We start from the raw sequence: 25903 nt of genomic DNA, 5'->3' as shown, positions 1-25903 counted from the left end.
CGGCAATGCCGCGGGGGGGGATCAGGAGGCCAGGGACGAAGGTGCTGGCAGGCGGCCGCCGAAAAAAGCAGCCGCCCCACACCTCCACCTTAACTTGCGCCACTGCTGGCACAGTAAGGCCCCGTGAACGCCACCATTAGCGCCCCTGCTGAATATCGCAGGAGGCGCAGCCAGTGGCGCTACAGCCACTGACTGCCTCTTTAGGCGCTAACAGGTGGCGCTACTCACCCAATTTCTCCCCCAATGGCTTTGGTCTTCCCAATATGTAGTTGGAGGAAATTGGGATGACTAAGTGCTCCATGAATTGCAAACAGCTTTTTCAGGTAGTTTTGACATTCACAGTCTGTGCCGTTGATGTGTGACTACAAAAGAAAATCGCTGATAAATAAATGACGGTTTGCTCTTTCCAAGCTCCGCTTCCAACAAGCCAGGCAGAATTTGCACTGTCGTGATTCACATCACCTTATGCGGGACCTGCAATTGCAGCCTTACTAAATCTTGACTATTTTTGAGAATTAATTAGTTAAATTTATCCAAGTTATTACCTCTAGAATCTAGCGCCGAGAAATTGGTCCTTGCAGCGTTAGTTTTTCAGGCGCTACACGGACTACTAAGGCCTCAATGTGGTAGACAGAAAGTGTGCACACATTTCCGGCCGGAAGTGCGCCACTGCCATATTGAGTAAGGACAAACAAAAGGCATCCTTTATCCACATCTGAAGCAGGCATTCAGTCCTTCGTATTTATGAATACGGGGCCGAGCGCCTGTTTGAGGCCCCCTTCTGTAAGATTGGTGTGTTCTGAGGCAGCCAGCGGTATCGTAGACTGAACTCAGGGAAACCAGGCCTAGGGATTGCCTGCAACAAAGAAGGTGAGCAACTTAACTGACCTCTCCCGACCCACGATCCCTTCCCTTTGGGGCCCCTCTGGATGGTTCTGGAGGTTGCCTGGTATCCATAGAAGTGTATCTTAGAGAAAAGGGACAGAAAAAGAATAGGGAGAGAACAAAGGGCTAAGCTTGCCCTGACCTACAAAAGCATCCTGTTAAACAGCTGGAATGTAAAGTCCGAGGTCTTTCTCGCGACATGTGCACAGCTGGACAGATTCTTTGCCTTTTGTGTTGTTCCAAGAGCAGCAATGGGTTTGAAAACTTGCTGAGATTGAATGAATCAGGGGTCAGTGTGGTAGACTCTCTTGTGCCGAGAATTCCTCAATTCAGGAAGAGACAGATATTTTTCTTTATCACTGGAAATCATGACATACATGGCCGCAGTTTGTTGTTAAATGGAACTATTTATGTAACATTGGTGTGGAGGAGGCAGAGAGGATCGTTGACTTTCGAACTGAAAGTACAGCGGGAATAAGCTTGGCCGTTGGAAGTATTTGAACCAGTTTTGATGGTGGGGATCTAGAAACTGCTGTTAGAAAGTGAAGACTCGTTACCACAATTCTAGGAGCGAGCACAGTCTTTGATTGGTTCGAGGACGAGGTGTTGCAGACCTGAGTGTGGGATGTGGAGGACGCCTTGTATAACCTGGAATGACTTGCAATGATTCAGCAAATGTGTGCCTTCAATTTTGAAAATGTTCTGCAACTTTTGAAAATGAATTGCACATTGAGGGTGGTGAGTCATACTAACTGTGGATCCGAAATCAAAATAAAACAGCTTTTACCAGTTGGAGGAACGCCTCAGACAAAGGGTAAAGTTTCTGCCAATATAAATGGACAAGTTTACTCTTCCTGTTTAATATAAAAATACATCAAAGATTGACAGGGGCATATCTGTAATGGCTGAGGTGACCTGTGACCCATTGGCAATAGAGAAAGGAAAATATTTACACAGGATCATCCACTTTTATTTTGTTATTTCTTTCCTTTTAACCATCAGAATGGAGCCAGTTCAGAAAGTTTATTAAGGTTAAAAATTAAAAGAAAGGATAGCAGTGCCAAATAAAACAGACAGTTGCATCAGTTTGGAGAAAGGTTATTGCAGTTTAAATACAAGACTAAAAACAAGCACAGCTAACTGCAGGAAATGATCTCTGAGGAGGACACCATGATACCAGGGCACTTCACAGGTGGGTAAGGAAGAGAGCTCAATCATCAGTCTGTAGCTGAGACCCAACAGTACGACCATGGCAACAAGCACAATATAAAAGCACCTTAAAGCTAATCGAACATGCTCTCACATTCCTCCTCACATGATAATAAATGGTACATATTTCAATTAAACTTCTGTAGGCATCATAGGCAAAACAAGGGGAGACATTTATACTGAATTCTCTTGGATGATGCTTAATGTTGTGGACAGCAGTTTCACACTTTCACTGTCTCCTCTATCTGCCCCCTAAATGGTGTCAGTCACATCTGTTGTCTTTCATTTCCTTTTCTCTCTGCAAGGCCCTTTGTGTAATGTACAGCATCGACATACCTGTTCCGCCTAGAGGGGCTTCTTGATGAAAGCACACTGCAGCCTCATTATTAACTAGCTGGCAGATCCCAAATGTCCCCCCCCCCCTCCGGGGATAGAGGATAACCCCCCGGGATAGAGGATTCACCCCCCCACCACCCCCTAGGGATAGAGGATAACCCCGCCCCCCCGCGTTAAAGGATGTCCCCCTCCCCCCGGGGATAGAGGATGTTTCCCCCCCACCGGGGATAGAGGATGTTTCCCCCCCACCGGGGATAGAGGATGTTTCCCCCCCCCCACCGGGGATAGAGGATGTTTCCCCCCCACCGGGGATAGAGGATGTTTCCCCCCCACCGGGGATAGAGGATGTTTCCCCCCCACCGGGGATAGAGGATGTTTCCCCCCCCCCACCGGGGATAGAGGATGTTTCCCCCCCCCCCACCAGAGATAGAGGATGTTTCCCCCCCACCCTACCGAGGATAGAGGATGTTTCCCCCCCACCCCACCGGGGATAGAGGATGTTTCCCCCCCCCCCCCCACCGGGGATAGAGGATGTTTTCCCCCCCCCCGGGATAGAGGATGTTTCCCCCTCCCCCCCCCCCCACCCCCGGGATAGAGGATGTTTCCCCCTCCCCCCCGGGATAGAGGATGTTTCCCCCCCGGGATAGAGGATGTTCCCCCCCCCAGGATAGAGAATGTTTCCCCCCCGGGATAGAGAATGTTTCCCCCCCGGGATAGAGAATGTTTCCCCCCCGGGATAGAGGATGTTTCCCCCCCGGGATAGAGAATGTTTCCCCCCCGGGATAGAGAATGTTTCCCCCCCGGGATAGAGAATGTTTCCCCCCCGGGATAGAGGATGTTTCACCCCCGGGATAGAGGATGTTTCCCCCCCGGGATAGAGAATGTTTCCCCCCCGGGATAGAGGATGTTTCCCCCCCGGGATAGAGGATGTTTCCCCGCCCCCCCCGGGATAGAGGATGTTTCCCCCCCTGGGATAGAGGATGTTTCCCCCCCCAGGATAGAGGATGTTTCCCCCCCGGGATAGAGAATGTTTCCCCCCCGGGATAGAGGATGTTTCCCCCCCTGGGATAGAGGATGTTTCCCCCCCGGGATAGAGGATGTTTCCCCCCCGGGATAGAGAATGTTTCCCCCCCGGGATAGAGAATGTTTCCCCCCCTGGGATAGAGGATGTTTCCCCCCCTGGGATAGAGGATGTTTCCCCCCCGGGATAGAGAATGTTTCCCCCCCGGGATAGAGGATGTTTCACTCCCGGGATAGAGGATGTTTCCCCCCCGGGATAGAGAATGTTTCCCCCCCGGGATAGAGGATGTTTCACCCCCGGGATAGAGGATGTTTCCCCCTGGGATAGAGGATGTTTCCCCGCCCCCCCCGGGATAGAGGATGTTTCCCCCCCTGGGATAGAGGATGTTTCCCCCCCTGGGATAGAGGATGTTTCCCCCTCCCGGGATAGAGAATGTTTCCCCCCCGGGATAGAGGATGTTTCCCCCCCGGGATAGAGGATGTTTCCCCCTCCCGGGATAGAGGATGTTTCCCCGCCCCCCCCCCCCCGCCGGGAAAGAGGATGTTTCCCCCTCCCCCCCCCCCCACCCCCGGGATAGAGGATGTTTCACCCCCGGGATAGAGGATGTTTCCCCCTGGGATAGAGGATGTTTCCCCCTGGGATAGAGGATGTTTCCCCCCGGGATAGAGGATGTTTCCCCCTGGGATAGAGGATGTTTCCCCCCCGGGATAGAGGATGTTTCCCCCTGGGATAGAGGATGTTTCCCCCCGGGATAGAGGATGTTTCCCCCCCGGGATAGAGGATGTTTCCCCCCCGGGATAGAGGATGTTTCCCCCCCGGGATAGAGGATGTTTCCCCCTCCCGGGATAGAGGATGTTTCCCCCCCGGGATAGAGGATGTTTCCCCCCCGGGATAGAGGATGTTTCCCCCCCGGGATAGAGGATGTTTCCCCCTCCCGGGATAGAGGATGTTTCCCCCCCTGGGATAGAGGATGTTTCACCCCCGGGATAGAGGATGTTTCCCCCTGGGATAGAGGATGTTTCCCCCTCCCGGGATAGAGGATGTTTCCCCCCCTGGGATAGAGGATGTTTCCCCCCCTGGGATAGAGGATGTTTCCCCCCCGGGATAGAGGATGTTTCCCCCCCGGGATAGAGGATGTTTCCCCCCCGGGATAGAGGATGTTTCCCCCCCGGGATAGAGGATGTTTCCCCCCCTGGGATAGAGGATGTTTCCCCCTCCCGGGATAGAGGATGTTTCCCCCCCTGGGATAGAGGATGTTTCCCCCCCGGGATAGAGGATGTTTCCCCCTCCCGGGATAGAGGATGTTTCACCCCCGGGATAGAGGATGTTTCACCCCCGGGATAGAGGATGTTTCCCCCTGGGATAGAGGATGTTTCCCCCCCGGGATAGAGGATGTTTCCCCCCCGGGATAGAGGATGTTTCCCCCCCTGGGATAGAGGATGTTTCCCCCTCCCGGGATAGAGGATGTTTCCCCCCCGGGATAGAGGATGTTTCCCCCCCGGGATAGAGGATGTTTCCCCCTCCCGGGATAGAGGATGTTTCCCCCTCCCGGGATAGAGGATGTTTCCCCCCCTGGGATAGAGGATGTTTCCCCCTCCCGGGAAAGAGGATGTTTCCCCCTCCCGGGATAGAGGATGTTTCCCCCCCGGGATAGAGGATGTTTCACCCCCGGGATAGAGGATGTTTCCCCCTGGGATAGAGGATGTTTCCCCGCCCCCCCCCGCCGGGAAAGAGGATGTTTTCCCACCCCCCCCCGGGATAGAGGATGTTTCCCCCCCCTGGGATAGAGGATGTTTCCCCCCGGGATAGAGGGTGTTTCCCCCCCCCCCCCCGCCGGGAAAGAGGATGTTTCCCCACCCCCCCCGGGATAGAGGATATTTCCCCCCCGGGATAGAGGATGTTTCCCCCCGGGATAGAGGGTGTTTCCCCCCCCCCCCCGCCGGGAAAGAGGATGTTTCCCCACCCCCCCCGGGATAGAGGATATTTCCCCCCCGGGATAGAGGATGTTTCCCCCTCCCGGGATAGAGGATGTTTCCCCCCCGGGATAGAGGATGTTTCCCCCCCTGGGATAGAGGATGTTTCCCCCTCCCGGGATAGAGGATGTTTCCCCCCCTGGGATAGAGGATGTTTCCCCCTCCCGGGATAGAGGATGTTTCCCTCCGGGATTGAGGATGTTTCCCCCCCCCCCCGGGATAGAGGATTCCCCCCCACCCTCGGGGGTAGAGGATTCCCCCCCCACCCCCCCGGGGATAGAGGATTCTCCCCCCACCCCGGGGATAGAGGATGTTCCCCCCCCCCCAGGGATAGAGGATCTCCCCCCTCCCCGGAAATAGAGGATAGATCCCAAATGTCTTTGTTAGAGCCAGGTTTTCAAAATTCTCCTGTCTTTTCAGTGTTACTGTTTTTTTTCCAGTATTGTGACAGGAGCCTGACATTTGAAAAGTCATTTGTATCTTTAATGTGTATACAAATAATATCACGGCACAAACATGTGTATTTAGAAAATGCACAGCACTGCACAAACCCTTCAACACTACATCCATTATTCATTTTGTAATTATTGATTCATTAAAAGCAGAGTTGCATTGAAACTGAAGAGGAGTGCTGTTTGCCTGGTGTCTCCTGAAGTGGAGAGCTAGCCAGCTCTACTGAACGCCAGACCTGAGTTAGAAGATGCTGGTTTGAATCTTAGCAAGATCCACTCAGCCTTTCATCCCTCCGATATATTGAGCATCACATCTTAGGGTGTGGGTGAGGGGAGGAGACGGTGCATACAGCTGGTCGCACTCTGTCTTCAGATACTCCTGGATGTTCAGCAGTGGAAATTGGGATCAGCACCATACCCAGTACGTCGCTGCGCCAAATGAAGGCTTCCTTCTCCGGATAATTGCTCTCTGGTATACTGGTGATAACATCAGCATTGCTAAACTATATAGCATAAAACCCATACAAATTTTGGACCCCAAAATGGCACGCCCTGCGACCCACCACCAAAAATACAGTGGATCAGGCCTTTGGCTTGTCACTGGCCTTGAAGCTGCCCCCACCAGAACTGCAAGGTCTGTTCAATAGAAGGTTACTGGTGGGACAGAAGCAATTGCTGCACTGCACTTAGGAGGCTGGGAAGATATATTGGGGGAATCGGAGGAAGTATTTCTGAAGGCATAGCTGCAGTAGGTGAGGGATGACTCCAGCCGGTGAGGGCATGACACCAGCAGGTGAGGGCATGACACCAGCAGGTGAGGGCGACACCAGCAGGTGAGGGCATGACACCAGCAGGTGAGGGCATGACACTAGCAGGTGAGGGCATGACACCAGCAGGTGAGGGCATGACTCCAGCAGGTGAGGGCATGACACCAGCAGGTGAGGGCATGACACCAGCAGGTGAGGGCATGACTCCAGCAGGTGAGGGCATGACTGTCTGTGTGGAGTTTGCACATTCTCCCCGTGTTTGCGTGGGTTTTCTCCAGGTGCTCCGGTTTCCTCCCACAGTCCAAAGATGTGCGGGTTAGGATGATTGGCTATGATAAAAATTGACCCTTAGTGTTAGGGGGATTAAATACGTGGGGTTATTGGGATAGGGTGGGATATGTGTTGGTGCAGGGGTTACGGGGATCGGGTGGGATATGTGTCGGTGCAGGCTCGATGGGCCGAAATGGCCTCTATCTGCACTGTGGGGTTTCTGTGATTCTGTGACACCAGCAGGTGAGGGCATGACACCAGCAGGTGAGGGCATGACTCCAGCAGGTGAGGGCATGACACCAGCAGGTGAGGGCATGACACCAGCAGGTGAGGGCATGACTCCAGCAGGTGAGGACAATACTCTAGCAGGTGAGGACAATACTCCAGTAGGTGAGAGCATGGCTGCAGCAGGTGAGGGCTTGACTCCAGCAGGTTCTCAGGGGTTGATGTGAAAAGAAGTGTTACAGATAGTGAGCATTGGAGCCCTCTCCAATGTGGCATGAGGTTTAATAACCCCACAAGCTCAGCAAAGATATGTTGAAGCCCCACTCCAGGGACTTGAGCACACAATCTGGGCAGGTGCCGTCTTTTGGATGAGATGTTAAACCGATGCCTAATTTGATCTCTCAGGTGGACGTAAAAGATCCCATGGCACTATTTAAAGAGCAGGGTCATTCTCCTAGTGTCCCTCAACTAACATCATTAAAACAGATGATTTGGCCATTGATGTTTGTGGGATCTTGCTATGCGCAGATTGGTTGCTCCTTTCCCTACATTCCATTAGTGACTTAATTGGCTGTAAAGCACTTTGGGATGTCCTGAGGTCATGGAAGGTGCTGTATAAATGCAAATTTGTTCTTTCTTATTGTTTTACACACTCTCAGTACTTCAGTACTCCTCCTGATAGCAATGCCCAGTTTAATTGCTGCAATTATTTGAATGACTGAAGTGTTTTCCAATTTGATTGTCATAAAACCCTGACATAAATAGTGCATTTTAAAGGATTACAACTTTGAAATCAATGAATGGATTGAAAAGCAAGAGGACACACCTCGGACTGGTAGATTGTCGACCACAGAGCTGTGTCATCTAATAACACACATGGGAGTAATGGCAGCTGCAACTTGGCTTATTTTCCATAACGCAGACTGCTCAGTGCCTTTATTTACTTTGTTTGTGTTTACCGAGTATTCTAAAGTTGTTTACTTGTACGAAAGGCTGATATTTAAAGATATTTAGTAGACGAGAATCATATATGTATAACTTCAAGTGTAGCTATTGACCAAATAATATTACCCATAATTACTCCTGGGTAACTAAAAAGCTAAGACTTGTTCAAAATGTAGCTGCACAGTCAAAGGCAGTTTTGACTAAGTTTTGATAACAAACAGCCACAGACTGCGAGTGAAGGTTAAATCATTAAATAACATATAATGCTGTATAGAACTTAGAATTCGCTTAACAAAACTAATTGCAATGATATATAACTGTAAAGGCCTGGATGAGGAAGTAGCAACGCATTGTAAAGCGTTCCAGATGATCTCTGGGGAGATGACTGTATGCAGCATTAGAAGCTGGTGTTACCTCTCCCAGCAGAGTGGGTATTTTGACGACAAATCAGTATAAGGAATGCAAGGTGTTCAGAATATTATTAGTCATTGGTTCCATTTTACCCTGGCTAGATCCTTTTGCATCCCATTGAAGTTAGCCCTATTCCAGTTTAGAAGTTCCACTCTAGGTTGTTCCTTGCTCCTCTCCATTGCTAATCTAAATCTTATGATACGATGATCACTCGTACCTAAGTGTTCTCCCACAGACGCTTGGTCGACCTGGCCCACCTCGTTCCCCAGCACCAGATCCAGCAATGCCTCCTTCCTAGTTGGGCCAAGAACATACTGGTCAAGGAAATTTTCCTGAACACATTTAAGAAATCCTCCCCCTCCTTTCCCTTTACGCTAGCATTATCCCAATCCATATTTGGGTAATTAAAGTCCTCTATAGCTCTTGCATATATCTGCAATTTCCCTGCAGATTTGCTTCTCTACCTCCCTCTCACTATTTGGAGGCCTGTAGAATACCCCCAATAGCATGATCATACCCTTTTTGCTCCTCAACTCTAACCAAATGGATTCTGTCCTTGTCCCCTCAAGAACATCCTCTCTTTCCAACACTACAGTGTCTTCCTTAATCAGCACTGCCACCGCACCTCCCTTTTTTCCTTCCCTATCTTTTCTGAACACCTTGTACCCTTGAATATTAAGTGCCCAGTCCTCGCCATTTTTAAGCCACATTTCCATTATTGCCACAACATCATATTGCCACACGGCTAATTGTGCTTGTAGCTCACCAACCTTATTCACCACACTTTGTGCATTTACATACATGCATTCTAAACCCATTTTTGAATTTTTCGTAGTCTTTCTTAGTCTGCTCCTATCTAATATGGTACTACTTCCGCCTCTAGTACTACTTTCTTCTCCAGTACTATCCAACACACTGACCCTTTTATAGCAAAGCATATGGGATCTTGGGCTTCATAAATAGAGGTATTGAGTACAAAAGTAGAGAAGTTATGCTGAACCTTTATAAAGCTCTGGTTAGGCCACAACTGAAGTATTGCGTCCAATTCTGGTCACCACACTTTAGGAAGAATGTGAAGGCCCTTGAGAGGGTGGAGAGGAGATTTACCAGAATGGTTCCGGAGATCTTAGCTACAAGGACAGGTTGGAGAAGCTGGATTTGTTTTCATTAGAGCAAAGGAGGTTGAGGGGTGATTTGATAGAGGTGTACAAGATTATGACGTGTTTGGATAGGCTAGGCGGGGAAAGGCTGTTCCCACGAGTTGATGGTACAAGGACTAGGTGACACAGATTTAAGGTTTTGGGCAAGAGATACAGTGGGGACGTGAGGAAAAACCTTTTTACGCAGCGAGTGCTGAGGACCTGGAATTTGCTGCTGACGGAAGTGGTAGAAGTGGAGACACTCAATGATTTCAAGGGGAGACTTGATAGGCACTTGAGGGAAATAAACTTGCAGGGCTATGGGGATAGAGTGGGGGAATGGGACTGACTGGATTGCTCTACAGAGAACTGGCATGGACTCGATGGGCCGAATGGCCTCCTTCTGTGCCGTATGGTAGATGCTGAGAGGTTGTTTCCCCTGGCTGGAATGTCTAGAACTATGGGGCATAGTCTCAGGATAAGGGGTAGGCCATTTAAGACTGAGATGAGGAGGAATTTCTTCACTCAGAGGGTTGCGAATCTTTGGAATTCTCTGCCCCAGAGGGCTGTGAATGCTGAGTCTTTGAGTATATTCAAGGCTGAGATAGATAGATTTTTGGACTCTAGGGGAATCAAGGGATACGGAGATCGGGCGGGAAAGTGGAGTTGAAGTCAATAATCAGCTATGATCTTATTGAATGACGGAGCAGGCTTGAGGGGCCGTATGGCCTACTCCTACTCTTACTTCTTAGGTTTATATTTTCTTATGACTCTATGGGGGCAAAATTGGGCTGCGCCTCCTTTGGGGCACTATCTTCGCGCCCCGAAAAAGTTAGTGTCACCGCGCCCGAAATTCACTGGTAGTGCACCAAGAGGGAGGTGGGGTGCTACTGGAAGTCCGGCGGTAAATCAGAGGGCGCTACCGAAGATTGCGGCGGGGCGCAAGCAGGGTGCTGTGCACGGTGATGACATCATCGCCGGAGGCGCAGTGCCACGGGGCGCTAACGGCTACCGCCGCCGCTAACCTCCTGCTGAATTTCGCGGGAGGCGTTAGTGGTGCCGCGCCCAGGCGCTAGTTGCTTTGCGCCCCGTTAGCGCCCTCTTAACCTAACCCTAACCCTCTTAGGGCACGAATGGGAGGCGCAAATCAACCGAATTTTTCTCCCTATGACTCTATGGCCTAGAAATTCAGTTGTTTGCGCCAGCCGCTACCGCCTTAGGAGGAGGAGAAGTGGGGCGCTAAGCGGCTAGCGCCCGGGCACGGCGCGATCTGCGCCTCTTGCGAACTTCAGTTAAGATTTAGCGGCGGCGCAAAACTTTTGCGCACGCTCAGCTGCGCGCGCAGATCCTGACGTCATTTCATGGTGCAACGTCCTTTGTGCGCCCCGAACCGGAAATTCAGTGTCGCCGGCCTATTGTGCGCCTGGCGCCCCTAGCGACTGGTAGAGGGGAACGGTTCCCAGTCACTGTGGGGCGCGGGGGGCGCTAATTAAAGGGGACTCCTCCTGCAGTATAAATGGCAGCCATTTTGCACCACTCCTTCTTTGTGAGAGACGGATCTTTGGAGAGAGACAAAGGTAGAGAGCTTTCTGGTTTGGCTCAACACTCGCACAGGTACTTGTGGCTTCAGGCCAGAGCTTTGCACTTGTCTTTAACTTCAGTGTCATAGCATTGATTGGAAACATATAATGGGGGCTGCAATGCGTGGAAAAGTTGGGCTTCTCCATTGCATTCAAAGGGCTCAGAGACGCCGTGAGAGAGTGCCAATCATGGCCAGATGGAGCAGGGCCAACAGGCGTCGGCAAAGGAAGCCTTACCAACCCAGGGTATACCGCCAGCAGTTCTCATATCTGAACATGTCTGAGGAGCAGTGTGTTCGAAGGCTGCGATTCAGAAGGGCGGTGGTCACTGAGATCTGCCACCTGCTTCGCGGAGATCTGCAGCCACAGCTGAGGAGCAGGACGTCTCTGTCGGTGGCAGTGAAGGTGATGGTGGCTCTCAACTTCTATGCCACCGGCTCCTTCCAATCCGCTACTGGGGACATTTCCAACATCTCCCAGTTCGCGGTACATTGCTGCATCCGCCAGGTGACCAATGCCCTTTTCAGAAGGAGATGTCAGTTCATCTCCTTCCCCATGACCGTGGACAAGCAGCAAGAGCGTGCAATGGGCTTTGCAGCATTAGCGGGCTTCCCCATGGTGCAGGGCACCATTGACTGCACGCATGTGGTTTTGCGGGCACCTCTACAGAATGCCGAGGATTACCGCAACCGGAAGGGCTACCATTCACTCAACGTGCAGTTGGTGTGCGACCACAGGCAGCTCATCCTAGCTGTCAATGCCCGCTTTCCAGGCAGCAGCCACGATGCCTTCATCCTGCGCCAGACTTCTGTGGCAGACATGTTCGAGGCCTAGCCTCACCCATGAGGATGGCTTCTCGGGGACAAAGGCTATCCTTTGTGCACCTGGCTGCTGACCCCGCTCCGTGCGCCCAGCACCCCTGCTGAAGAGGGATATAATGACAGCCATCAAGCAACCAGGAACATCATTGAGCAAACAATCGGTGTGCTGAAGCAACGGTTCCGCTGTCTGGATCGTTCCGGGGAGCCCTATAGTACTCGCCTGAGCGAGTCTCCCATTTCGTTGTCGTGCGCTGCATGCTGCACAACCTGGCTATCCGCAGGACTCAGCCACTGCCAGCAGACATTGGAGGACCACCAGAGGAGGAGGAGGAGGAGGAGGACCAGCACGGGAGGGAGGCAGAAAGTGCAAGGGCTGCCTGTCGGTGGTTTATTGCAACTCGGTTCTAGGCCCCCTCTCAGGGAATGGCTTGTGCCAATGGCAGAAGATGAATGTAGCTGCTCCACAAGCCCTCAGCCAAGCAGGGCAACCAGGACTTCCAAAAGAAAACATGGACAGTGCGATTTAAGACATTTTTTTACTGTGATACCTCTGTGCCCTTCCCACATGACAAACTAATGGAGAGAAACCCCCCCCAAAAACACAAATACACCAGTCTCGGCCTTTATAAGTAAAACAAATATACCAGTCTCGGCCTTTAAATATAAAACAAATACAGCAGTCTCGGCCTTTATATATGACACAAATACACCAGTCTCGGCCTTTATAAGTAAAACAAATATACCAGTCTCGGCCTTTAAATATGAAACAAATACAGCAGTCTCGGCCTTTATAAATAAAACAAAACATTTGGCCACACCTTCTACTTTTTCCCCTGCGAGGGTGATCCGTTTCGCTGCCGTGACTGGCCCCTGCCCGCCCTGCAGCTCCTCCTCAATGGGACCCCAGTGGCTGCAGCAAGGCTGGGGGAAGGCTGCTGAGGGTCAGATGATGAGATGCCAGATGCCCTTGGGGGTCGGCCTGGACCAGCTCTGGGCCTGGAGGGGCCGGCTGCTGACTGCTCCAACTCTGCTTGGGCGGCAGCAGTCTATCCAACGGCTGGTGGCAGCTGCAGTGGAGGAGTGACAGTGTTGGCTGCAGGAATGCTGCCAACCTGACAGATCATAGGCACTCCCTGGTCGGCTGATACATTGGCACGCACATGGGCCAGCACTGCAGCATGCGCAGCAATCTGCTGAGGCACAGACTGCTGGGCTGCTGTGGCACGGCGAGTGCCCTGGCGATGCCTGGCCGATCCAGCGAGTGTGGCAGCAGTTAGTGCCCGTGTGGCCCTGGTCTGTGTCTGCATGACAGCAGCCAGTGAATGCACGGCACGACTGAGCACTTGGCTAGAAGCCGCCTGTGATGCAGCGAAGTCCTGCTAACTCCTAGCCTGTGCTGCCGCGACGTCCTGCAGACTCCTGGCCTGTGCTGCACTGAATTGTTGCAGACTCCTGGCCTGTGCTGCACTGTATTGTTGCAGACTCCTGGCCTGTGCTGCCGCGACGTCCTGCAGACTCCTGGCCTGTGCTGCCCCGAATTCCTGCACACTCCTTGCCAGTGACTCTATGGAGTCAGGCATCCTTGCCACTGCAGCCATGAGCTCAGTGTGCCTGCGCTCAGCCTGGGCGCCCATTTCCGCTAGGAGCCGCACCTCCTCTGTGCTCACCGTAGCAGGACTGGAGGCCACACTCACCCTCTGGGGAGAAGGCCACCGAGCTTCCCCACCCCTCCCGCGTTGCTGCAGCCCGCTGGTCCCCGGAGCTTCACTATCCTCCGACCCTTCCCCCCTGCTCCCCTCCAGGGAAGGCGTGTCACCATCATGGCCATGGGCTGCCTCGGCTGAGGGTGTCCCTGATGGGCTGGCTTCCTCTTCTTCCTCCTCTATGTCTGACTCGGACACAGTGTCAGCTTGAGGGACCGCCTCCTCACCTGGCGAGTCACCATCTGAAAGCAGGGAGGCACAAGAGTTGCTTCAGAGTGAGGACAGGGCGGCAGCGAGGGAGGCATGAGTGCTGCTGTGCACTGCATCGGTTCGATAGTGGCAAAGGATGCTGGTGTGAGGCGCAAGTGGAAAGAGAGAGGTCAAAAAGGTGATGACCTTACCATTGGTGCCCAGAACAGGGTCAGCATCTCCAGTGGCGACGGAGCCACTCAGCCGGCCTGCCATGATCCGGTCCACTCACTGCTTGAGGTCGCTCAGCTGTTTCAGGTCAGGATGGCCTCCCCCGGTCTGCCGCTGCTGTCTTCTGTTATGCACCAGCTTGGCCTGCAAGAGAAAGGACAGCCTCTAAGTACAGTGTCAAGCCCTGATCTTGTCCGCACTGCCTCCCATGGTCGATTAGCCCTGGCAGTGTCAAGCCCTGATCTTGCCCACACTGCCTCCCATGGTCGATTAACCCTGACAGTGTCAAGCCCTGATCTTGCCCGCACTGCCTCCCATGGTCGATTAGCCCTGACAGTGTCAAGCCCTGATCTTGCCCGCACTGCCTCCCATGCTCGATTAGCCCTGACAGTGTCAAGCCCTGATCTTGCCCGCACTGCCTCCCATGGTCGATTAGCCCTGACAGTGTCAAGCCCTGATCTTGCCCGCACTGCCTCCCATGCTCGATTAGCCCCGACAGTGTCAAGCCCTGATCTTGCCCGCACTGCCTCCCATGGTCGATTAGCCCTGACAGTGTGTAAAAGTCCGGAATGTGCAAGTGCTTTTCATGACAGTCCCATAGCTGCTGGATGAGGGCTGGCCATTAGGGCTTTCAGGCCCCTTTGGCCATAAAGTGAGGTGCACATGCAGGGATGAGGAGGATACTGGAAAGGGTACTCACCCTGACAACCCGAGTGAGATCGTTGAATTTTTTCCGGCATTGGGTTGGTGTCCTGCCAACCACGCTGTTGGACGTGACCCTGTTTGCCACATCCCTCCATGCTTTCCGATATTCGGCGGGCAGCGGCCTCCTGCCACCCTCAGGGAAGAGGATATGGCGCCTGCGGTCCACTGCGCCAACCAGCAGCTTCAGGTCACCCTCGCCGAAGCGCTGCGCTCTGTCCCTGGCCTTCTCCATTCTCCTGGGCGTGGAGCAGTTCCAGAAGCAGTGTTCAGGCCTTGCCTTAGGGCTGCAGTGTGCAGGGCATGGCAGCCAAACAATTCCACCCTCCCCCTTTAAGTGCTGACCGGCGCCTGACTGTCTGCCCTCAATGAGCAACTTGCCGCACCTGCGCTGCGCCCGCCTTCGGTATTTGCGCCCCGGATCGCCGGCTTAGTGCCTAATGATAGTCGTGCATCGCCTGCTTTAGCGCAGCAGCAACCTCTTGGGGCGATGCAACTGAATATCGGTGAAGGTGGCGCTAAGTTGCGCAGGGCGCAAAAGTTAGCGAACGCCATGCTGTAGAGCCCCAAACGTGGCTATACTGAATTTCTAGGCCTATGACTCATGGGGGGAAAAATTCGGTATCGCCCCATATGGGCGCCATTATTGGCGGAGTGCAAAGTTTAGCGCCTGGCACTAATTATCGCCTCCGACAGCAAACTTGGCTTTTATCGCCCCTGGAGGTGATTGGAGCGCTAAATCAGGCGCTACACACCTCTCTTAAGGCGCTAAGGCCGAGGAGTGAGGCGCTACCTCAGAGGGTGGGCGCAGCGCAGGTGCTGTCAGTTAGCGATTGAACACAGACACACTGTCACCGGTCAGTTCTTAAAGGCGAGGGTCGATCTTGCTCTGCAGCCTCACCCTGCTCACTGGAGCCTTGAATCTCGGCCTGGGCAGACCTGTGGCTAAATCTAGCAGCCAGACACTATGGAAAGGGCCAGGGAGCGAGCACAGCACTTCTGCGAGCGGGCCTTGGAGGCTCTGGTTGGCGTGGTAGAATGCAGAAATTGTATTCTGTACCCAGAGAGTGGCAGGAGGCCTTTGCCACGCGAGTACAGAAAAGTGTGGAGGGAGGCGGCTCAGAGAGTCTCCTCAAGCAGCATGGTGCTTAGGACCCATATCCAATGTAGGAAAAAGTTCAACGACCTCACTCGGGTCATCAGGGTGAGTGCCTTTTTTTCAAAATCTCTCCATTCCTCCATCTCAACCTCACTGAAAGTGTCAAAGGCTGGTGTTGTGAGGAACAAGTGGAAGGAGAGAGGACAACACCAGCCTTTGACACTTTCAATCAAAATTACTAAATCGCTGCACTCATGCCTCCCTTGCTGCCACCCTGTCCTCACGCTAAAGCCACTCTTGTACCTCCCTGCTTTCAGATGGTGATTCACCAGGTGAGGAGACGGGCCCTCAAGCTGCCAGTGGGAGTGACGCTGAAGGCGAGGAGGAAGAGGAAGCCGGAGCATCAGCGCCACCCTCTCCCGAGGCAGCCCATGCCCACACTGGGAACACGCCTTCCCTGGAGGGGAGCAGGGGGGAATGGTCTGATGAGGGTGAAGCTCCAGGACCCAGCGGGCTGCAGCAACGCGATGGGGGTAGGGAAGCTCGGGGGCCTTCTCCCCGGAGGGAGAGTTTGCCATCGAGTCCTGCTGCACTGGACGCAGAGGAGGAGTGGGTCCTCGCTAAAATGAGCGCCCAGGCAGAGCACAGGCACACTGAGCTCATGGCTGCAGTGGCAAGGGTGCCCGAATCCATTGAATCACTGGCAAGGAGTGTGGAGCACTTCGGTGTAGCACAGGCGGCTGCCACACAAATGTTTAGTGCTGCAATGCAGTCAGTGGCTGGTCTCATGCAGACGCAGATTGAGGCCACGCGAGCACTGACTGCTGCCACCCTCGCTGGATTGGGCACATTTCCCCGGGGCTCTCACCACGCCGCAGCAGGCCAGCAATCTGTGCTCCATCAGATTGCTCCGGATGCTGAAGTGCTGCCCCGTGGGAGTGCCAGTGTGTCGGTCGAGCAGGGAGTTGCTGTCCTCTCTCAAGATGACAGCATTCCTGCTGCCACCACTGGTACTTCTCCACTGCAGTTGCCACCACCTGTAGGACAGACTGCTGCCGCCCATGCAGAGTTGGTGCAGTCAGCAGCCGGGCCCTCCAGGCCCAGAGCTGGTCCAGGCCGTCCTTCAAGGGCATCTGCAGTCTCAGGTTGTGACAATCAGCAGCCTTCCCCCAGCCTTGCTCCAGCCACTGGGGTCCCATTACGGAGGAGCTGCAGGGTGGGAAGGGGGGAATTTCGCACAGGAAGGAGATCACCCTCGAAGGGCAAAAAGTAGGAGGTGTGACAAAATGTTTTTCATTGTTTTATTAAAGGCCGAGGTTCGTGGTCAAATTTTTGTAACTGTTTTGGACATTGTGTCCAGGTTGTGAGAGCCAGTTATGTTAATGACTGTTTTTATTTTGTGTTTCTTTCTAATAGTTTGTCATGCGGAAATGAGACACAGAGAGTTTGTCAAATAAAGAAGTGTCTGTATTCAAAATGTATATGTTTGGTCTTTGCAATCATTGTTGCCTTGACCGGCTTAGTGGGGTTGCGGGATGGTTTCATTCAGGTTATTTGAATGGCAGAAGCCATTTCCTCAGAGGGGGCCTAGAAGCGACTTGCTATGAGCCTTTGACGGACGTCCCTTCCACTTTGTACATTGTGTGCCTCCCTCCCGCCTTGGTGCTGCTGATGATCATCCTCCTCATCTTCCTCCTCCTCTTCCTCCTCCTCCTCTGCTGGTGCTCCAATGCCTGGTGGCATTGGCTGGGTCCTGAGGATTGCAAGGTTATGCAGCATGCAGCACACAACAACGAAGTGGGAGACTCGCTCAGGCGAGTACTGAAGGGCTCCTCCAGAATGGTCCAGACAGCGGAACCGTTGCTTGAGCACGTCGATTGTGTGCTCAACGATGTTCCTGGTAGCTTGTTGACTCTCGTTGCATCGCAGCTCAGCAGGGGTGTTTGGCGTACGGAGCGGTGTCATCAGCCAGGTGCACAGAGGATATCCCTTGTCCCCGAGAAGCCAACCTCCTGCGTGATGCGGTGCCTGGAAAAGGTCTGCCACAGAAGTCTGGCGCAGGATGAAGGCATCGTGGCTGCTGCCAGGGAAGTGGGCATTGACAGCGAGTATCCGCTGTCTGTGGTCACAGACCAACTGAACGTTTAAGGAATGGAAGCCCTTTCGGTTGCGGAAATCCTCGGCATTCTCATGTGGAGCACGCAAAGCCACATGCGTGCAGTCAATGGCGCCCTGCACCATGGGGAAGCCCGCTATCATCACAAAGCCCGTTGCGCATTCTTGCTGCTTGTCCGGGGTTATGGGGAAAGAGATGTACTCTCGTCTCCTTTTAAAGAGGGCATTTGTGACCTGACGGATGCAGCAATGCACCGCGAACTGGGAGATATTGGCGATGTCCCCAGTAGCTGATTGAAAAGAGCCGGTGGCATAAAAGTTGAGAGCCACTGTTATCTTCATTGCCACCGACAGAGACGTCCTGCTCCTCAGTTGAGGCTGCAGATCTGGCTGAAGCAGATGGCAGAGCTCAGTGACCACCTCCTTGCTGAAGCGCAGCCTTCGTAAACACTGCTCCTCAGACATATTAATGTAGGAGAACTGTTGGCGAAAAACCCTGGGAGGGTAAGGTCTCCTGTACAGAGGCCTGTTGGCCCTCCTCCATCTGGCCATGATTGCCACTCTCTCTCTGCATCTCTGTGACCTCTGAATGTGATGGAGAAGGACGACGTTCCCATCCATTGCAGCCCCCATAGTATCTGGGCAATCAAAGTTATGAAGGTCAAAAAGCAAAGTACCTGCAAAGTTATGGTCAGAAGCCAAAACTACCTCAGACAGCGTTGACTCAATGCAGAAGTCTCTCTTTCTCTCTTTGTCTCTCTCAAAATCTCTCTCTCTCTCTCAGAATGAGTGGTGCAAAAATGGCTACCACACAAAAGCCAGGAAGAGGCCCCCTTTAAATAGCGCCCCCCCCAGCCCCACAGCGACTGGGAAGCATTCCAGTCAACCTGTCGTTGGTTGCGCCAGGCGGTAACAGGCAGAAAAGAGGGGGCGCCACTCAATTTCCGTTCCGGGGCATCACAAGGGCGTTGCACTCTCGAATGACGTCAAGATTTGCGTGCGCAGATTGGGCGGTATTGTTTAGCGCCGCCGCAAAATGTCCGGTCAATTTCGCGAGAGGCGCAGATATCGCCGCGCCCGGGCGCTAGTTGCTTTGCGCCCCACTTGGCGCCCTCTTAAGGCGCTAACAGGAGGCGCAACCAACTGAATTTTTCCCCCATGGAATGTGTGTCTTTTTTGATCATTTTTTGCATTAAAAAATATAATTTTTACACAACATATGTGAGTTTCTCATTTGTGCTGTTTTGGCTCAGACTCGAGCTGCATGATCTTGAGTGATGGTATCAAACAGCATTTACTTTGAGATGGGAACATGGATCAAGTCCTTAGATGAGAGCTTTTTGTAATCCTTCGATATGAAATCTCCTCCCCTCCCTCCTCCCCTCCTCCCCCTACACACCCTGCAGAATCTCCGAGCTCAGGATCAACACACCCTCCAGTATCTCCGAGCTCAGGACCAACACACCCTCCAGTATCTCCGAGCTCAGGACCAACACACCGTCCAGTATCTCTGAGCTCAGGACTAACACACCCTCCATTATCTCCGAGCTCAGGACCAACACACCGTCCAGTATCTCCAAGCTCAGGACTAACACACCCTCCAGTATCTCCGCGCTCAGGACCAACACACCCTCCAATATCTCCGAGCTCCGGACCAATACACCCTCCAGTATCTCTGAGCTCAGGACCGACACACCCTCCAGTATCGCCAGTATCTCCGAGCTCAGGACCAACACACCCTCCAGTATCACCAGTAACTCCAAGCTCAGGACCGACACATACTACTGGCCTCGATATTACTTGATTTGTAAATGAGAAACGGAAGGATGGGAGGGTTATATTACTATCCTCATTTTAAATATTCATTAATTTTCCTGTTATAGAAATGTGACATTTTAGCTCGCTATTCTGATGCATATGCTATGTTCCAGCTGCCATGTATCCTAAGTTAATCAGCCTAAGAATCTTTCCACTGCTTCACATTGATCTCCAAGGGAAGAGATCGAAGATACGAAGACTAACAACTGCTGCTTCATTTATTGCATTAACAGTTAGCTCTCATTTAATGTTCTTTTTGATCTGTTCTTGTTCACTTTTTATGATTAGAGATTGTAGAAATAGTTCTTCAATTCACAGCGATCAGGAATTAATGACTGTGATAATCATACAATCAGAATCTTCGCCTTTATTCAACTGTACTAGGCTGGAATAAAGATAACTGACCATTTTCACTGTGATAAATCTTTCCTCATGTGTTCCAGTCACAGGTCTACACGCACACCCCAACCATGTATTTGGACTTTAAACTGGAAAAAGGAGCCAGACATGTGCAGCCTGTTCCAAAAGGTAAATCTTGATCAAATTCAGTGATATGATACTCGAACGCACAGAACTGTAGAGCAAACACACGTTTCACTTCAGAATTCCTAGTTAATGCTAAGTGTCCATGCTAAGTGAATCTGTCGATTGTTGAAGCCCGCATTGGGAATTCTTGATTATTAAAGGCCTGTTCGGGAAATTTCCATTAGTGTTTACTGTTGATTTCCACCCCTGTGCCATTCACATTCAATTCTCATTAATGTGAGAATCTCAGTGTAAAGCTGGATTGAGACATGGGCTTTCTCTTGCCTGGCACAAGGAAAGATCTTTTAGCAATAAATCGCATCATGTGGCGTATTTACAGATCCATTTCCATTCTGGTTTAAAACAGGTGCGAGGTGTGTGGGGCGTGCACAACACATGCCTGCTGGTGTGGTCCCAGGCAGCACCTAATATTCGTGCTGCGTGCTGATTATCATGGCCCAGAAATTCCATTCGCAGGCCTCCCACGGGCGGAGGGCTGCGATCTGGAAAAATCTGCGCCTGGACCGGAGGGCTCCCGGGAGGCGCAGAGTTCCGTTGCTGGGCCTTTGCAAACTGCCGGTGCGCAGGGCACAAGTATTCCAGAGGTGCAGGCAGTTCGCAGCGCCCCTGGGATCACGTGGGCCATGGGGTGCCAATCAGAGTAGGGAATCTCCACTCATACATTTGACAGGAGGACCAGTCAAATATATGAATAGATCACCCCCAAAAACATAGTAAAACTTTAAATAAAAAATTTTTTAAATCACATTTTTAAAATGACTTTATAAATTACATAAATTAAGTATTTTAAACAAAAATTTTATTTTTAATGGGGCTAAACTTTAAAGTATTTTTAAATGATAAATCAGTGGAAAAATAGCTTTTTTTACTTTTTCCAACTCTTATCCTGATAAAAGCAGGCCTTGTGCTTTTACCAGGCGCAAGGATTGTAAGTGTTTTCTGCGGAAGGAGGGTCTCCAAAAAACGGAACTCTCATCCTGCAGAGGCCCTGCTCCAGGGCAGCCGGAGGATCTGTCAAGGGCTTTCTTGACAGATCAGAAATGTCGGTTTCCAGCGCATGCGCATTGCATGCCTAAACCGGCATTTCTGTTGGCCTTACGGGTGAGTACACAGCGCGTACCCACCCGTAAGGACCGGAATTTCTGCCTCCATGAGTCAGCCAATGTATAGCCATCTGGGAGACCGGATATTGGGCGTCTCTGATGCCACTTAAAGGCAGCAAGCACCTTTGAAAGGGGAGGTGCACTCTGATTGCAGACAACATTGGAAACAGTTCTGTACATAGAAATGGCTGCAGCAAGTACTGCGAGGTCACCAAGGTTTTCTGGTGCTGCCACGGAGGCTCTGGTGGGCAGGAGGAGGGACACCCTCTTTGACCCTGGGGGCAGAAACCCTCCAGGCATTAGTGGGAAGACATCACAGGGGAGGTCAATGCCAGGAATCCCGCTCACAGGACATGGCTGCATTGCTGAAAGTCCAATGACCTCAGCAGAGTTTTCAAGGTAAAAGGATAAGCAAAATACTGCAGATGCTGGAAATCTGAGATAAAAACAGAAAATGGTGGAAACACTCAGCAGCATTGTTCCCTCTAATTTTTTTTTGGTGCGTATTCCCTGTAAATCTGCTGCGTGGCCACGCATGCGCGGTATCTTTTCCAGCAGCAGCAGCTCCTGAGCGGCCTGCGTGGCCACGCACCTTAGAGGGAGCATTGATAAGCAGATCAGGCACTATCTGTGGAGAGGAACAGAGACAACATTTCAGCTCCATGACCTTTCATCAGAACTGGAAAAAGTTAGAGATGTAACAGGTTTTAAGCAACTGCAGGGAGAGGGGGAGGGGAGGAAAGAACAAAAGGGAAGGTCTGTAATAGGGTTGAAGGCAGGAAAGATTAAATGACAAAAAAGGGTGCAATTCAAAAGGGGGTGGTAATGGGACAAGTAAAGAAACAAAAAATGGGTCTGGAGGAGGTGTCAGTGGGAATGGCAGAATCGTCACCAACAGCCGCTGTCCGAAAAAATGGGTGTATTGGTTATGATCTGAAGTTGGTGAACTCAATGTTGAGGCGTTATCAGACGCTGCATCATGGTGGGTTCCACAGGTGTGCTGATGGAAGTGGCCACCCATTCCATGTTGGAAAGGATGAGCTCCAAGCTCTGTGCAAAGCCCTGTGCCAAGTTAGTGCTCAACTCTTCCATGCTCCTTGGCCTTGAGTGCAGGCTTTCTGGCAGGCTCATAAGAGCACCAAACAGTTGGGTGTGTACACCCACCAGCCTTTTTCTGCAGCCTGGCCCGTCAAAGTCATCATCTGAGTCCTGTGCAGCAGAACAAGTGTGCGACCTCACCCTCCGACAAGCTGGCACCTGCGCTATCCTTTCCCCCCCACCCTGGCTCCTGCGCACTTGTGCCCGGTGTCTGACAACGTGCAGATCCCTCCTCTATCTAAATTACGTGCAGTGTCAGTATCTCGGCTGATGGCTGCGAGTGTAAGATCGAGTGATGGTAACTCTTCATCATCGCTCCTTGCATCCTCCACTGACTGAGGAGCTCGTACTTCTAGGGGATATGTAATGAAAAAGGGACAAGGGTTGGGTTGTGGCGTGGGGAGAGGAGACAGGAAGAGGTGCGTGCTGACACCATCTGCAGCTTCTCACTCAGAGAGTGCGAGGTGAGGGAGTGTCTGTGTTGGGCTTGTGGAAGGAGTGTCTGTGTTGATCTTGTGGAAGGAGAGTCTGTGTTGACCTTGTGGAAGGAGTGCCTGTGTTGATCTTGTGGAAGGAGTGTCTGTGTTGATCTTGTGGAAGTAGTGTCTGTGTTGATCTTGTGGAAGTAGTGTCTCTGTTGATCTTGTGGAAGGAGTGTCTGGGTTGGGCTTGTGGAAGGAGTGGCTGTGTTCATCTTGTGAAAGGAGTGTCTGTGTTGGGCTTGTGGAAGGGGTGTGTGTGTTGGACTTTGGAAGGAGTGTCTGTGTTGATCTTGTGGCAGGAGTGTGTGTTGGGCTTGTGGATGGAGTGTCTGTGTTGGGCTTGTGGAAGGAATGTCTGTGTTGGCCTTGTGGCAGGAGTGTCTGTGTTGGGCTTGTGGAAGGAATGCCTGTGTTGGGTTCGTGAAATGAGTGTCTGTGTTGATCTTGTGGAAGGAGTGCCTGTGTTGATCTTGTGGAAGGAGTGTCTGTGTTGGGCTTGTGGAAGGAGTGTCTGTGTTGATCTTGTGGACGGAATGCCTGTGTTGGGTTCGTGAAATGAGTGTCTGTGTTGATCTTCTGGAAGGGGTGTCTCTGTTGGACTTGTGGAAGGTGTGTCTGTGTTGGGATTGTGGAAGGAGTGTCTGTGTCGACCTTGTGGAAGGAGTGTCTGTGTTGGGTTCATGGATGGAGTCTCTGTGTTGACCTTGTGGAAGGAGTGCCTGCGTTGAACTTGTGGAAGGAGTCTCTGTGTTGATCTTGTGGAAGGAGTGTCTGTGTTGGGCTTGTGGAAGGAGTGTCTGTGTTGGACTTGTGGAAGGAGTGTCTGTGTTGATCTTGTGCAAGGAGTATCTGTGTTGATCTTATGGAAGGAGCATCTTTGTTGATCTTGTGGAAGGAGTGACTGTGTTGACCTTGTAGAAGGAGTGTCTGTTTTCATCTTGTGGAAGGAGGGCCTGTGTTGGGCTTGGGGAAGGAGTGTCTGTGTTGATCTTGTAGAAGGAGTGTCTGTTTTGATCTCGTGGAAGGAGTGTCTGGGTTGGGCTTGTGGAAGGGGTGTCTGTGTTGATCTTGTAGAAGGAGTGTCTGTGTTGACCTTGTGGAAGGAGTTTCTGTGTTGACCTTGTGGAAGGAGTGCCTGTGTTGACCTAGTGGAAGGAGTGTCTCTGTTGGACTTGTGGAAGGTGTGTCTGTGTTGGGATTGTGGAAGGAGTGTCTGTGTTGACCTTGTGGAAGGAGTGTCTGTGTTGGACTTGTGGAAGGAGTGTCTGTGTTGGGCTTGTGGAAGGAGTGTCTGTGTTGACCTTGTGGAAGAAAGTGTCTGTGTTGATCTTGTGGAAGGAGTGTCTCTGTTGATCTTGTGGAAGGAGTGTCTGTGTTGGGATTGTGGAAGGAGTGTCTGTGTTGACCTTGTGGAAGGAGTTTCTGTGTTGACCTTGTGGAAGGAGTGTCTGTGTTGGGCTTGTGGAAGGAGTGTCTGTGTTGACCTTGTGGAAGGAGTATCTGTGTTGATCTTATGGAAGGAGCGTCTTTGTTGATCTTGTGGAAGGAGTGACTGTGTTGACCTTGTAGAAGGAGTGTCTGTTTTCATCTTGTGGAAGGAGGGCCTGTGTTGGGCTTGGGGAAGGAGTGTCTGTGTTGATCTTGTAGAAGGAGTGTCTGTTTTGATCTTGTAGAAGGAGTGTCTGTGTTGACCTTGTGGAAGGAGTGCCTGTGTTGACCTTGTGGAAGGAGTGTCTGTGTTGGGCTTCTGGAAGGAGTGCCTGTGTTGACCTTGTGGAAGAAAGTGGCTGTGTTGATCTTGTGGAAGGAGTGTCTCTGTTGATCTTGTGGAAGGAGTGTCTGGGTTGGGCTTGTGGAAGGGGTGGCTGTGTTCATCTTGTGAAAGGAGTGTCTGTGTTGGGCTTGTGGAAGGAGTGTGTGTGCTGGACTTTGGAAGGAGTGTCTGTGTTGATCTTGTGGAACGAATGTCTGTGTTGGGCTTGTGGAAGGAGTGTCTGTGTTGGGCTTGTGGAAGGAATGTCTGTGTTGGGTTCGTGAAATGAGTGTCTGTGTTGATCTTGTGGAAGGGGTGTCTCTGTTGGACTTGTGGAAGGTGTGCCTGTGTTGGGATTGTGGAACGAATGTCTGTGTTGGGCTTGTGGAAGGAGTGTCTGTGTTGGGCTTGTGGAAGGAATGTCTGTGTTGGGTTCGTGAAATGAGTGTCTGTGTTGATCTTGTGGAAGGGGTGTCTCTGTTGGACTTGTGGAAGGAGTGCCTGTGTTGACCTTGTGGAAGGAGTGTCTGTGTTGATCTTGTGGAAGGAGTGTCTGTGTTGGGCTTGTGGAAGGAGTGTCTGTGTTGACCTTGTGGAAGGAGTGTCTGTGTTGACCTTGTTGAAGGAGCGCCTTTGTTGATCATGTGGAAGGACTGACTGTGTTGACCTTGTGGAAGGAGAGTCTGTGTTGGGCTTCTGGAAGGAGTGCCTGTGTTGACCTTGTGGAAGAAAGTGGCTGTGTTGATCTTGTGGAAGGAGTGTCTGTGTTGGGCTTGTGGAAGGAGTGTCTGTGTTGACCTTGTGGAAGGAGTGTCTGTGTTGACCTTGTTGAAGGAGCGCCTTTGTTGATCATGTGGAAGGACTGACTGTGTTGACCTTGTGGAAGGAGAGTCTGTGTTGGGCTTGTGGAAGGAGTATCTGTGTTGGGCTTCTCGAAGGTGTGCCTGTGTTGATCATGTGGAAGGAATGTCTCTGTTGAGCTTGTGGAAGGAATGTCTGTGTTGGACTTGTGGACGGAGTGTCTGTGTTG

At 51.8% G+C, this 25903-nt stretch overlaps 1 protein-coding gene across 1 annotated transcript in view; it reads left to right on the top strand.

The window, feature by feature from the left end:
• Positions 1-695: 695 nt before the first annotated feature.
• The window catches only part of pir (pirin), a 146334-nt gene continuing 121126 nt past the window's right edge, over positions 696-25903 (top strand). Inside the window, exons 1-2 of the mRNA XM_086006518.1 lie at positions 696-870; positions 20335-20419. Coding sequence (XP_085862644.1) covers positions 20399-20419 — 21 coding nt within the window. The 5' untranslated portion in view covers positions 696-870; positions 20335-20398. The remainder of the gene's footprint in view (positions 871-20334; positions 20420-25903) is intronic.

The sequence above is a fragment of the Somniosus microcephalus genome, chromosome 14 (assembly GCF_052327205.1).
Source record: "Somniosus microcephalus isolate GS21.2 chromosome 14, FLI_Smic_1.0, whole genome shotgun sequence".
NCBI lineage: Eukaryota > Metazoa > Chordata > Chondrichthyes > Squaliformes > Somniosidae > Somniosus > Somniosus microcephalus.
This window is presented reverse-complemented; position numbering and strand designations above follow the sequence as displayed.